A 14,056-nucleotide genomic window follows, 5' to 3' on the forward strand; every position below is an offset into this window, starting at 1 on the left:
CGCGAATTGCTCTAACCCATGTCCGATTCGTTATCCTCAGAAACGGCGAGTAGCGACCATATGACGAGCAACGAGGTGTTCGCGGAGGAAAGCTTTAATCCGCTGCTCTTCATCAACTCTGCGCTAAGGGAACACACACTTGGCGGGTTGAACGACACCCTAGCCAATGTCAAAGAGAGTATCAGCAGAAATAAAATAAAAAATCAGGAATTAGTGAGGAGGCATTTCAGCAAATTTGTGCACTGCAGAGAGTCAATCGAAGAAATACGCAAAAATGATGTTTTTTCGTACGTGAAGAACGTGTTTGAACAGATCGAGCACAACCTTACAGCATTGAAGGACAAGATACGGCAGATTTCGTTATCACACGGGATAAGTGCACATTTAAGTGATGAAAGCACCAGGCGTAGAGAAATACTGCACTACTATGATAAGCTGATCAACCTCGAGGACAGGCTTAAGTACGATCTTAAATACCTGGACTACGAGGGATTTGTAAAGCACTACAACTCAGCCGCAAAGCTGAAGAACGATTCAAAGTTCTTGTCAACGAAGTTGAGGCAGGCGAACATCGTTAAGAACCGTTTTCTTGATATTTTAGTGGCAGAGATAGAAAAGAACGGGAGCACTGAGGATACGCTGTTCTACTTCAAGCTTTACTTCAAGATTGAAAGGGATGAGCACAGCAAAATGGAGAATACGTTGCTTGCACTCGTGAAGAAGCATCTCAACGACAGAAAAACGCTGTGCGAAATCGAGAACGTCCTTATTTACGTTCTGAAGACCCTCTCAATCACAAACACCTTCCTGATTGAGCAGGAAATATTTAAAAGTGTGACAGTTTGGATAAATGCCCGCGTAGCACAGGAATTCAGCGTTGTAAAATACAGAGCGATGATCAACAAGCTGCACATCTTTTACGGGTTGGTATCTAATATCGTGAATAGGAGCAATTTGAGTGCTTTTCGCGAATCGGTTGAGGGGGCAAAGGATGCGATGACCGCCAGGATTTTCTCCGAGATGGAGAGTGTGTTCAAGGAAGACATAGAAGGTGATGCGAATAGGCTCGAGCACTTTTTAGTGAGCTTGGACGAGTTCCTCAAGCTGAATGACATAAAAGAAAATTTGTATGTGATACTGGAGAACATGTTAAGAACGAGACAGCCGGCTGCTGACCGTGCTAAAAGCAATGAGAGAATGGAGAGCTACACTAATTTGGCAAGGCAGCACGAGAAGGGCCACTTGGTGAGAGCAGAGGTAGATTACCGCTACTTCCTGCACTACTCGTCAAAAATCGCTAAGATAAGAGCAAAATTTGGCAGAATCAACAAACTGCTCAATAACACCGTAAGTTTCAAACGGGTCGATAAGATAGTTAGGAGATGTGAGGCAGATACGATCAAAGAGTTCGTAAAAAACATCAAGAACAAGTCTACGGAACACAACTTGATGACAATCATGAAACTGAAGGAGATGTATTTCTTGAACAAAGAAACTTTGGCACTCCTTGATCCCAACATTTTGAAGTGCAAGGTAACGCTTTTCTTCCTGTGCAATGCCCTTCAGGTAGATGAACCGAGGCTGAATGAATCGGAAAGGAATAGAGTGAACGAAATTTACGCACAATTTAGCTGTTTGAAGGAGGTGTAGTGCTGTTCTGATAGTTGTGCTGGCGTGTTGGTAGTACCGCAGCAATGGAAGTGTATGAATAATGAATTTGCACTTTTTTACAGTCAAAACGGTAAATAAAGATAGTTCTGATCTTTTTTTAATGAAATGTACGTTTGATGTGTGTGAGCAGTGCAGTACCGCTCAACGTAGGAGGTAAAATATTTATTTGAATTGCTCAGCGTTCACAGACCGATCGTTGAAGGAAGGGCTGTAATGTTTTTAATTACATGGAGCGATGTTGAGCATTGTAGGGTGGAGAGCAGCAGAGAAGTGGATTGTTTAATGAAAAGATGTGCAGTGCTATTTTACAGGCATTGTAAAAGATAAAAGTCCTAGAAAATGCAAAATTATAATTCTGAAAAGGGAAAGTACCGATGCGATGAGACGATCTTTTCGTCCTTACACAGTAGAGAAGTAAACACGGTATATCGGTGATAAAGGCAATAAAATAACCTGTTACGTACTAATGTTGCAGTTTGCGTGTGTAATTCAGCGAATGGTTGGCAATGCGAAACCAAAAAGTTGTAATTTTACCAGTGGTGACAACGATTGCGTTAAAACTACCAAAAATAGCTGAAAGCGTTTATTCACTCATCCAATACAAAACTCCTGATTTTTTAGGCTCCTTTTCAAGGCGGAATGTTCCGCATCGAGTAACAAGAATTGTTCCTCTAAGTCTGCTGCCTTGGCAGGGTCTGAAATTGCAACTGAGCTTTCAACGAGATGTTCAATGTTTTTGAGAAGTTTCTCGCAAGAATTTACGGCAGCTTCATGATGCAAAATGCTTTGTGTGTTCGTTTTAAATCGCTTCATCATTAAATTTACGCAATCGCACATGGATAATTGGTAGTTCAACAGCCTTGTGTAATCCGATACCGTGAGATGTTTATGGTTGCTGCATATTAATTTCCTTAATCCGGCTAGCTTCGTATTTATCGCGGCGACCCGTTTAACTAAACTGCTATTCGTGCAAACAGTGGTATTTGTACTTGCGGTTGGTGATTCAGACAATGCACCAACGGATTCAGAGTTTTGTTCTCCGGACTTGGGGGACAAAGCGCCAGTATCTTCATCCGAATCTGCTGATTCCACTTGAATGAAATCGGTTATGGAATATGAACAGAACTGATCGTTAGCTTGTGGATTATACGCATCTCTACACGTTAACAATTTGTTTTTTTCTGATGGTTCCTTACATTTTGGTGTCGGACTCGTTTGGTCAGAAAATGACAGATCAAGAACTTTCTGCTGAGTTTCAAAATCTGGTGCCTCAAAATGGCCATTTAAATTCAATTTCCATGTCTTGAACGATGGTCTTGAGGGCGGTACGTCCGCAGTATCGTTTAGTTCTGATGATTCTGCTGAGGATGACAGGTCAGGATGCTCCGTTATTTCTTCGCTTGATCCTGCATCGATACAGTACATATAGCTTCCTACATATCTCTGCTCAATCATATTATGTGATCCGGTGCCGTGATCATCCAAATCTGTTTCAGGCCTTGTGCCAACTGCATTCAAACCTTGGTCGGCATTATTTCCGTTTGGTACCGGCGTGCATTCCGCCAGTCCTTCCGACGATTGCTGTGAATTGTCTTCAACTCCGAAGTTAAGCATCTTAAACCCACGAAAGAGTGTATACGGAATACGCACATCCAACGCTTGGTTGAGAGTGTCTGCGGCAGTATCCTCCTCTGTTGTGACAGATTGGGCGTTCTCATCCGAGTCCGTAGGGCCTGAGTGTTCGTCAACATCGTTACCCGATACTGGTTGTTGGGCTGAGTCTGAATCGATCGTTACCAGACTTTCTTGCTCATCCGGCGGGTCAGAAATTATTGTGATTGGCTGTGTGATCGTGCTGTTGGTGGCAGAGTAGGGCATTTCTGGCATGATGTTTCGTGTCTCGTCCTGGTATGATCCAACGATGCTTGGTACGTGACATAGAACTGTGATAATACTGAGTAGAGCGTATTTCATTTCGAACTAGCGGGCTGTTCCACGCTGCGTATTTATGCTCGCCAATTTACCAAAATAGCAAAATTAATTAAATTTTTATGTAAAATTGTTCTTCCGTGTATTTTTTAGCTTTACACGGGTTATTCTGCCAACTCTTGATTTCTTATCAAATGGTAAATGACACAAAATTTTAGCACCAATTATGGACAGAAATAAATGTGGGAATTAACACTGCATACTTTAAAACGCGCTCTTCATACATGCTCTGCCTGAAAGGCACTTTCTTTAGCAATTCGTTTCAGTGGCGGCATCGTGCGTACCGAGCAAGAGCCATAACACATTTCTGTCTGGTATAGGGCATGTATCACCATCAGGTGCACCTGTGCTGCTGAAAAGTACCTATAGCCCGTGCTAATCAGCCCGATATGCTAAATTATTTGTAATTTTATCATTGCTGTTTTAGGAATTTATTCTGAGTTGCTGATCGTGTTGATATTTCAAAGCACTATGAACCGGTACGATAGGTAAATTAAAGGCAGTGCTTGAGTATTTAAGCTATAAATATGTTTTATTGAGCAGTAGTGCTGTGTGTGGTGCAATTTTCGTTTAAAATGTATTTACCCGATCACGTGCGGTACAAGCCATAAAATGCGCTCGCTAGTGCTGCGTGATGCCCTTGCAATTCCTAGCCGATCACATGCGGTACAAGCCATAAAATGCGCTCGCTAGTGCTGCGTGATGCCCTTGCAATTCCTAGCCACAGAATGACAGAACAACCACATCGTAAAAATGTTGAAGAATCTCATTCTTGTGGCATCAAGCAAATTCATCCGTTACTTCTTCCTTGCCAGTCTGTCATCAGCAACCACATTCAATGGCCATAGCTCAAGGATTACAAGTACCAGATTGTTACCAAATCAAGTATCAATCAGAATAAAATACAAAATCATTAGAACGTACGTTACGGCACCGAAGTATTTGGTAATAACAGCAAAATGGTGTGAAAAGACCGATGTGCAGTTTTCTGTAGAAGATAATATTAAATTTACGTACTATGTAAGTTACGCTTCACGCCAATTCGCTAGGACAAATATTTTTTACTTCTCTAAATTGTGTTCAACTACCACCCCTTACCACACCGCTATTCCATGCCTCTTCGCAGGGATCGACCGAATTGTATTGCAAAAGGGCTGTGCTGAAAAAGAGCAAATTTAGTTTACACCATTTTTGCAGTTAAAATAATTAGATAGGAAGGAAGGTGGAAGTGCAAAATAAAATGTTACGTTCCAATTTTGGTGCTTCTAGCACATGATCTATTCGGATAGTTGTTCATGTTCCTTGCAAATACCTTTCTGAGCGTGAACTATCTTTCCTCTTAAATCACCGCTCTTCGTAGCAATGAAAAGCAGCACAGTGCGCGTATCACAACGATAACAATTCATAAAATAAATTTTATTACCGTAGCACCATCAACCGCTTATGTTCACCATGACCTGCCGCAAGATGTTCAAATTAACCGTAAGAGTGCCCGTTATTGATGCGTAGCTTAGATTCAGCTCACGAACTGCTGATACCAGCGTTTCAAACTCATCCATGTAGCTCATAATTGCTTGGCGTGTGTGCATGTTCTGTTCGTCCGGTCGTTTAGTTCCACCTTGCGCCCGTGCAGATGGGCCCTGTGCACACTGCGTTACCCCATCGGTGCCGATACTTTCCAGAAATGCAATCAGTACCGTAACAAATGAAGCGGCATTATCGGTCCGCGGAACAATAATTTCGTTTATTACGCAGTTGAACACGTAGTTCTTCACATCACTGATCCACTTAACCGCAAATATATCGCACATCCATTCCCTTGGTTGCCTTTCAATCGTATTTTTCAGCATTTTCAGTATTTCGCTCAACATGTAACTTATTTTGTGCGTGGTACTCTCGAAACAGCTAAATGAAGATGCATGCTCGTTCTTCAGCTCCAAAAGTAATGATTTCATGAGTTCGGGCCGTTTGAACGTCAACGCGGTGTTTACCAGCGATACGTTTTCTATGATAGCCTCTATTTTTTGAAGAACACCGTGCACAACCCTGCACTTTGCGATCAGAGCCTTGAGGTACTCCAGCAACTCACAAACAAAGACAAAATGCGAAATGCGCAGCTTTTTTTGCTGATAACCGAGCCATCGACCGCGCAGGCCTTGCAATTCTGAGCGAGTTAATAGTTTTTCAAGCTCGTCACTCACAATTTTTAGAGGTTCCTTAGTTCTGTACGAAAGGGATCGATCGATGTACTCATTATAAAAGCTACGTAAGGTATTAAAGGCGGTTTCTTTGTGCTCGTCCTCGTGAATGCGAAAGATCGCAGGAACAAAGTCGGGTGATGCAAGGAATACGGGTGGTGCGTTGTGGGTGAAATTGGTGAACATTTTAAGCTTCATATGCCGTATAAATAATATGCTGCCACAGATACAGGTATACGTGCTTGCGCACGGTACCGCGTTTGGATTGAGTGTGGAATAACCACACGGATGGCAAACCTGCTGCACTTCTTGGTCGAGCGGGGCGTGTGACCGAGAGCTGGGGTGCATCACCGAGCCGGTTGAACAAGCACGTGAGGTGCTAACGGCGGGTGCTCGGGCGGTGTACAAATCAGAGCAGCTTTGTTTTTGAATCGACCGCTCACATCCTGCAGCAGCATAGCCATGGTCTGGTGTTAAATACTCACTCGTACATTTGCTGCGCACCTGTTCCGTTCCCAAGGCACGATTTACCGTCTCTTTGGTTGACGGGTAGCGTTCTCCCGAGCAAACGGAGCGGTAATCCAACGAACTGCTTTCTCGGTGAGATGTGCCTAGCGCAGCTGTTCGTAAGGGAGTGCTGCTCAGAGGTGCTTGATGTTCACCCGACTCGAAACCATCACAAACCCGTGCCAACACCGGCACGGTGTGCTCAGACGAGTGTTCATCAGAAGAAACATTGGTGCTGCACCCGAATGCTGCGTACGCACCACGAAAGATCGATAAAAAGATGAAAATGGCGGGGTACATACGAAAACAACAGGGCATGTTCGTAATTCTGAGTTGCATGCCATTCAACGCTAAAACAAGTAAATTAACTTTTTTTTACCGCCTGTTCTTTTTAGCATTTAAATTTGTTCGGGGAGAAGAACGGCACCGTTCAAAAGGCTTTTAAAACTGTGATTGCGTTCTTTTACCGCAGCAAAACCATCATAAAACTGAATTATAGTGCAAATCAGCAAATGGAACGGTATCACCACCATGTTAACGTAAGCCCCATGTAAAGTACAATTTTCTACTCTACACGGTTCAGGAACAGTTCTCAGAACGTAATTGATGTTCATTTCTACTTACGCGGATACACCGGCACGTGCACGTTAAAATGTAGCATTGATCATTCCGTTTTGAGAAACTCATGGAATGATTCTAAAAAATGAGCACAAAGCATTTCTGTCTAAGTAACAAAGCATAAAATACGTATTGGTGTGTTAAGCTGTTGTGTAACGGTGGGCTGCAGCGCAGCTCTTCTTTAGTGCACACACCGTTTACTTTTGGTGATTATACGCATCGTAGAGCGGTCCTTTTACGTTTGATTCAGGATTGGAGCGCACGCTGCGTTCAATACAAGCTGTTGCTACCGATCTGCTCATGTACCACGGCAGCGGTGATTGAACACATCACTGCCGGACCGATATGCTTAGCCGGTCATAGACACCGCCTATTTTTGCTGCAATCCGCTCGGTACCCTGATCAAAGAACAAACACGGTCACAGCGGATCAGAAAGCGCATTTGTTTGGACACGGTGGCATGAAAAAATAAATAAACGGTTTTGAGTGCAGAAAGAGTTTCGCTTGAAAGAGCCTTAAAACCACGGGAAGAATAAAACCTGAAAATGGACCAGCAACAAAGCAACCACCTATTCGTTGCAAGAGCTGATCTATTCCTGCATTGAAATCGTTCATGAAGGCAGCCGTAATGAAGACGTAATAAAAGACGTAATAAAAGCAGAGAACGCCGTTAGTTCAAAGAATAAACAAAGTTAAAGAACGTGGAATGAACCACGAACAGACATTGAGAGGTACTTAATTGTAATTTGCGTGGGAAGGCATGTCAGTAACGGATTCAAACATTTACTGTCGGTGATAAGGACCGCGTATACCGAGAACCAATCGTGCACAGAATTAATATTGGAAGAAAAACCGTGTATTTTCGTCAGAGCACCAGCCAATTTTGTTTGTACACCAATATCAATGTACATCCGCATGTAACTCCCTCAAATTCATTTCTAAGTATGGTCAGCGAATGAAATGCTGAGTTTTGATCGCGAAATAGTGCGGTTGAAATGGTGGACATGAACAACGTACTGCTGGAACAAAGAAGGGCCTTCTCATTAAGTAATCTCATAATGCTCTACAAAACTTTTTTGAGCATTTTCGTGCATTTGAATGATATTTGCTACCACTTGCTATTCAAAATGCTGAACATAGCAGTTCCATTCATAGTTAGGAAGGTGTTTTGTTCATTTCTGCTGCTTAGTGCTGATTTGAGAAGGTGATAATTCTTTGAAACATGACCTGTGAGCATGCCAAACGTTTTATGTGCCAACGCAATGAAATGTTAACGATTAAAATGCGGTGTACGGTTACAACAAATGATTGCGATAAATACGTGATAGATCACATATCACCAGCCAATGTATCATTTCTCAGCATATTTCTATCCCGAACAACTCCATAAACATAGCGTGTACAAGCATTTGTTATTTGCTGTTGAACACTTTTATCTGTTCTCATCTATTCATTCTCATCTATTCCCTCACTCAATTATTCCCTCACTCAATTATTCCCTCACTCAATTATTCCCTAACACACATTCCTAAACCATCCCTTCGATCCACATAACAACGAATCACCGGTCTATTTACGCTCGCTTTTTTATTTCTGTTTAATTTCTCCCTCCCCAAAACAAAGAAAGCATGTCCAAGCGCATCGAATATTTCCTCCCCCTCCACTCCACAATAACAGATCCATCCACCAACAAGCCTTACACAATCACAAAATTTCTTGGCAAGGGTGCTTTTGCCCAATGCTACGCCACAAAGGACAATCTATGCCTTAAAATACTGAAAAGATCTGAACTGACGAGTGATCGGCTGCGTGAGAAGCTGAGCACCGAGATATGCATACAGCGCAGTGTTTCGCATCCTAACATCGTTAAGTTGCACAGCACGTTCTCTACAGACGAGCACATTGTGCTCGTTATGGAGCTGTGCGATAGCACGCTGAGCGATCTTCTGAAACAGAACAAAAGAATCAGAGAGAGCCATACGAGAACCTTTTTGAGACAGACTGTTAATGCGATGGCGTATTTGCACAGTGTGAATGTTGTGCATCGTGATTTGAAGCTGAGCAATATTTTGCTCAAGAATTTTACGGTCAAAATAGCCGACTTTGGGCTGTGTGCCCTGATAAACAACAAAAATAAGAGAACAACGGTGTGCGGAACACCGAACTACATAGCGCCTGAGATAATCAACAAGATTGCTTACTCATTTGAGTGCGATCTTTGGTCGCTTGGTGTGATGGTGTACACGATGCTTGTAGGCACCCCGCCCTTTCAGAAGAAAACAGCCAAAGAGATTTACAACACTATAAAGAGGAACGAGTACAAAATACCGGAGAACACGTTAATCAGTGAAGAGGCCAAAGATCTTATACAGCGCCTGTTAATTACAGACCCGGACAAAAGGCTCTCCCTTAAAGAGATAGAACAGCATCCGTTCTTCAACAAGAAGGAGAGCCTCATCAGCACCGTTCTCAATAACCTGAGAGACAATACCATCACCCTTATCAACGGTGAGCAGCAGCCCAACCATGCTTCGCACCAATCTCAGCACGCCAGCGAAGTAGCAGATACCGTAACGTTCTGTATTTATCTCTCCAAGCTAAACGGTCTCGGTTACAAAATGCGCAGCAACCGACACGGCATATATTTCTGTAACGGAGACAGCGCGATACGAAAATCCGTAAATACCTTCGTGTTTATAACGGCATCGATAGAGAATAACAAGAAAGTGCTCAGAAAAGAGGAGCACACGGCAGATAGCATTCCTGAGAGGTACAAGGCGTATCACGAGCGGCTTGTCTATTTTATTAGGAATTTTTACCCCAGTGAGCAAATAGCGGAGTACCAGTTTACGTTTGTTGTGCGGGTGAGGAGAACCAAATCGGGGTATTTGATGGGCCTATGGAACAATTCGTTGGTGTTCTCTGTGGGCAACGGCATAGTTGTGGTGTGGGAGGGACGGTGCTTGGAATGTATTAATTGTGAATATGGCAGTGTCAAGGACAAATTGATAGAAGCACTGGAATGATACGTGGTGAGTTGTACTGCATGCTAAATAAATCATTTTACAGATGATGTAGCACTGAGCTGGTGATAGTTGTGGGGTATGCACCGTGTTAGTAAGGAAATTGCTAATGATACGTGGTCATGCCGTGTTGGTAATAAAATTAGTGGTGCTCTGTTAGTGTTACGTGCTATCACCGCATTGCTGTTTCCTCATCGCACGCATCATTGCTAAATCATTACTTATAAGCCTATCCCTTTCTAACGCAGCTCATTGCCCGCTCTACACTGCACCATACCACTTATAAGCCTATCCCTTTCCAACGCAGCTCATTGCCCGCTCTACACTGCACCATACCAAAATAATGCATTCTTCTCAGACAACAGAACGTAACACGCTTCGTACAAGCACTCCTATTCTCCTCATCAATCCCAGTATGCCAAACTTACCAACGTACCTCACCCATGATAGTACTTCCCCAATATTTTCATCCATCATTTCTTTCATTATTAATTTATTGCGGTGTGTTCATCACTCTACGGTTTAAAGGCAAGTGATCCGTTCCTAACACCTGATCAGAAGGAAGAAAAGGAGGTTACCCATTCCTTTCCACCCTCCCTCCTTAAGCATTCAAATATTTCATACCATAGCATGTACCTCGTCCGTAATACGCTAGAACATTCGTTGCCTTGCACCATAACGCATGAGCGTATTCTCCCATTCTTTAGCAGCACGCGCTCTCACCACACTGTAGCACCCGCCTGTACAGCCACACAAAAATAGATCAATCCGTAATTAAACAATGCTGCGATCAATCACTCTTAGATCGGTAATAGCGGTACCACCGCTTTGTTCATCAATTGAATCGGCACGTACCGCTACTATGATACGTATTAATGAGGTAGTACTGAACGATGATGTGCATTACCTCATCAATAACCAACACGCACTATCCTACCTTCCCATTCATACACTTCAATTCTTCCTAATTACTTCCCATTGTGGCATTGCACCGTAAACCGTGCTGTCCAAGTACACCATCAATCAAAGATTCGCTTTTCTTTCATTATCAGTGCCGATCACCGTGCCATGTTCTCAACTATGCTTTTCCTCATTTATGTACCGTTTGTAAGGCATTACTTGTAATATTTATAATTAATTATAATGCAATCACTAATTATAAATATATGCAATCATTAATTATATTACCATTAATAATGCATTATTGTACCTAATTCAGCTGATTACATCACCTTACATACATTTGTAACGGTACACCAGTCTGTAACGTTGCAGAACACCTCTCCACGCTAATACAGCGCGCCGCCCGTAACCCTTATTTATAAATTTTATCGCACCCCTCATGGACATAAAATCCTTACTAACAAAGAATCTCCCCTCAACACTAAAGAAGCCTTCATCAACCCTACACTACGGCACATCGGGATACCGTGACATTCCATCAAAACTGCCCATCTCCCGCACAACTCTATGTGCATACATGCGCTCATCAACCCTGGCCGGCAAGTACATAGGCATTCTGCTCACCGCCAGCCACAACCATGCACGTGATAACGGCATCAAGCTGGTGGACCACAACGGTGAAATGTTCGATCATACCTGGGAGACCATCGTGAACAAAATCGTAAACTGTGAAGACAACACGTTCTACAGCGAGCTGAACAAGGTGCACAGGAACTACGGCAATTTTAGACAGTTTGGTGATGGACCAAAGGCAAATATTATGGTGGGAAGGGATACGCGGGAGAGCGGTGTTAAGCTGGTTGAGGAGATTGTGGAGTTGATGGGCAATTTTAACTGCTCGGTTGTGGATTATGGCGTGGTCAGCACGCCACAGCTGCACTACCTGGTGGCATGCAGCAACAAACTCAATATGTTGGTGGAGAAGGAGAGGTACTTTGATATGTTCGTCGATTTTATACGTTTTGCAGATCTGAGGGAGAAGGTGAAGGTTGATACGTCCAATGGTGTGGCGGGGTACGTGCTCAGCGGTATTAATGAGCGTTTGTGTGCGGTGGGGTACTTTGATGATGGGAAGGAGACTGGCAGTGAAAATACGGCGAAGCAATTCGATGACGAGAAAGAGCATGGCAGTGCAAATGCGTGTGAGAAGGAACACGGCACGGATATGAAGCAGGAACTGTTCGTTATTACGAACAAGGATGGTGAGGTGAATGATCGGTGCGGTGCACAGTACATCCAGTACGAAAAGGAAGTGCCCTGTCACTTGGAGAATGCGAAGGGCCTGTACGCATCCTTTGATGGTGACATGGACCGTTTCATATACTTTACAGTCAACGATGGACTGACGTACATGGATGGAGACAGACAGGCAAGCATCCTTGTGCGGTACCTGAGCGAGAAGGTGAACTGCAGAATAGGATGCGTGCTGAGTGATTACAGCAACAGTGCAGCGGTGAATTACGTTGGAAAGTATTGCGAGGCTGTCAGGGTGAGAACAGGCATAAAAAACTTCATCAAGAAGAGCAAGGAGTACGACATAGGCGTGTACAACGAGCCGAATGGGCACGGTGGCATATTCTTCGGCAAGGAAGATATAGGAGACGAGGAGATCAACAAGATCATAGAGATGTATAGAGACTGCGTTGCCGATCCTCTGGCCAATTTTCTACTGCTCGAGTACCTGCGCAAAACACGACCTGCTCTCTTTGAGGACACGTACGTGCCCTTTCCCTCCAGGATGTTGCAGGTGTCTGTGGCAGATCCAACGGTGGTGGTCAACTCAGAGAACCTTGATGTGCTTGAACCCGTTGCCTTGAAGAACGTGATCGGCAACATCATGAAGAACGAGAAGGGCAAAGTTTTTGTACGGCCCTCCGGAACAGAGAACGTTATAAGAATATTCTGTGAGGCAAAGGACAACGTAGATGTAATGTGCCTTACGGTAGCACAGGCTGTTTACGATATATGTGGCGGTGTTGGTAAACATCCTGAGATCAGCTATGTTTGATAAAATCCGTTTTTGGTCTAAGCTCCGTTGCCTTACCTCATTTTGTGTTGTAAACGGTTCATTTTGTATTAAAGTTGCGCGTGCGCATTGTTCCTGCTCTTACGATTGCTATAAAGGACAGCAATGTGCTTTTTATGCATAAATGCACATTGTTACTGCTCTAACGGTTATGCTATGAACACGCCTTTGATTCTTGGCAGCTGTCAGTTCATGCATTTGTGCTGCAAGCCGATTTATTGGGTGTGGCTTTTTCAGGTCATGCAATTTTCTGTTTTGTTCTTATGAACTTTCCTTTTTGGTGTGCACAATGGTTTTTATTGGTAGCCTTTTTTCAAAGTGTATCTGCCGAATTGGACCATTGTTTGTTTGCAAGAAGTGTTTTTGGGCTTATACGCTCGTTCAGCTGCATATCATGTTTAGTTGACTTATCTCTCAGGACTTCTGCATCAGCCATGGTCAAATGCATTACATATTCATGCATCTGCATAAATACACCCCTTTTACTCGTATCCATTTATGCATTTCTATGCTATGTTCTTATATCCAATCAGTACTATCTTTGCTCGCCATGAATAGGATCCTTTCTCCGTATCAACAATCTTCTATTTTTTAACACAAGTATTTCAGCAGAATTGACCGTTTCCCCATAATTTTTACAAATGTCCCCCTGTACGTCGTACCAAACGATGTTTCAACGCATCGATCAATGTACCAAGTATACATGCTGCGATTATGTTTGGAATTGTTCAAGATTTTCTTCATTTATCATTCATTATGCGTTCTTACACATTTTTATGCATGATTGTTCCAATAATAAATATTTTGATAAAGTTAATCTTGCAACTGTGATAAAGACAGTGATAGGTGATCATCTTTAAGCATAAATTGTTCTTATTGATAATCTGAATCTTATTTTGTTATGCACGTCCATTTCTATTTTCGATTAATCTTTTCAGGATCAGCGATAAGTTTGAGATCAATCACACTCAATAATTTTATATGTTCGTATTTAAGCGCATTCAATGTTTTTTCATACAAAGATACGTACGAATTGTTTATGTTGATTTAGTACTACCGAT

The 14,056-nt window shown here is 42.9% G+C and overlaps 6 protein-coding genes across 6 annotated transcripts; 4 read left to right on the top strand and 2 right to left on the bottom strand.

Moving 5' to 3' along the window:
- Nucleotides 1–18: 18 nt before the first annotated feature.
- Nucleotides 19–1,650, top strand: VCUG_00132 (uncharacterized protein; the record flags this gene model as incomplete). The annotated part of the gene is made up of 1 exon (XM_008074966.1): nucleotides 19–1,650. The coding sequence occupies one exon, from the start codon at nucleotides 19–21 to the stop codon at nucleotides 1,648–1,650; it is 1,632 nt and encodes a 543-aa protein (XP_008073157.1).
- Nucleotides 1,651–2,262: 612 nt separating this feature from the next.
- Nucleotides 2,263–3,645, bottom strand: VCUG_00133 (uncharacterized protein; the record flags this gene model as incomplete). The annotated part of the gene is made up of 1 exon (XM_008074967.1): nucleotides 2,263–3,645. The coding sequence occupies one exon, from the start codon at nucleotides 3,643–3,645 to the stop codon at nucleotides 2,263–2,265; it is 1,383 nt and encodes a 460-aa protein (XP_008073158.1).
- Nucleotides 3,646–4,413: 768 nt separating this feature from the next.
- On the top strand, nucleotides 4,414–4,900 carry VCUG_00134 (uncharacterized protein; the record flags this gene model as incomplete). Its single annotated transcript, XM_008074968.1, has 1 exon — nucleotides 4,414–4,900. The coding sequence occupies one exon, from the start codon at nucleotides 4,414–4,416 to the stop codon at nucleotides 4,837–4,839; it is 426 nt and encodes a 141-aa protein (XP_008073159.1). The 3' UTR covers nucleotides 4,840–4,900.
- Nucleotides 4,901–5,035: 135 nt separating this feature from the next.
- Nucleotides 5,036–6,846, bottom strand: VCUG_00135 (uncharacterized protein). The gene has a single exon (XM_008074949.1). The coding sequence runs from the start codon at nucleotides 6,702–6,704 to the stop codon at nucleotides 5,094–5,096; it is 1,611 nt and encodes a 536-aa protein (XP_008073140.1). The 5' UTR covers nucleotides 6,705–6,846; the 3' UTR covers nucleotides 5,036–5,093.
- Nucleotides 6,847–8,557: 1,711 nt separating this feature from the next.
- Nucleotides 8,558–10,234, top strand: VCUG_00136 (PLK protein kinase). Its single transcript, XM_008074969.1, has one exon. It carries the CDS (start codon nucleotides 8,612–8,614, stop codon nucleotides 10,007–10,009), a length of 1,398 nt encoding a protein of 465 aa, XP_008073160.1. The 5' UTR covers nucleotides 8,558–8,611; the 3' UTR covers nucleotides 10,010–10,234.
- A 1,078-nt stretch (nucleotides 10,235–11,312) lies between these two features.
- Nucleotides 11,313–13,791, top strand: VCUG_00137 (uncharacterized protein). Its single transcript, XM_008074970.1, has one exon. It carries the CDS (start codon nucleotides 11,349–11,351, stop codon nucleotides 12,975–12,977), a length of 1,629 nt encoding a protein of 542 aa, XP_008073161.1. The 5' UTR covers nucleotides 11,313–11,348; the 3' UTR covers nucleotides 12,978–13,791.
- Nucleotides 13,792–14,056: the final 265 nt, after the last annotated feature.

This window comes from Vavraia culicis (assembly GCF_000192795.1).
Source record: "Vavraia culicis subsp. floridensis unplaced genomic scaffold supercont1.2, whole genome shotgun sequence".
NCBI lineage: Eukaryota > Fungi > Microsporidia > Pleistophoridae > Vavraia > Vavraia culicis.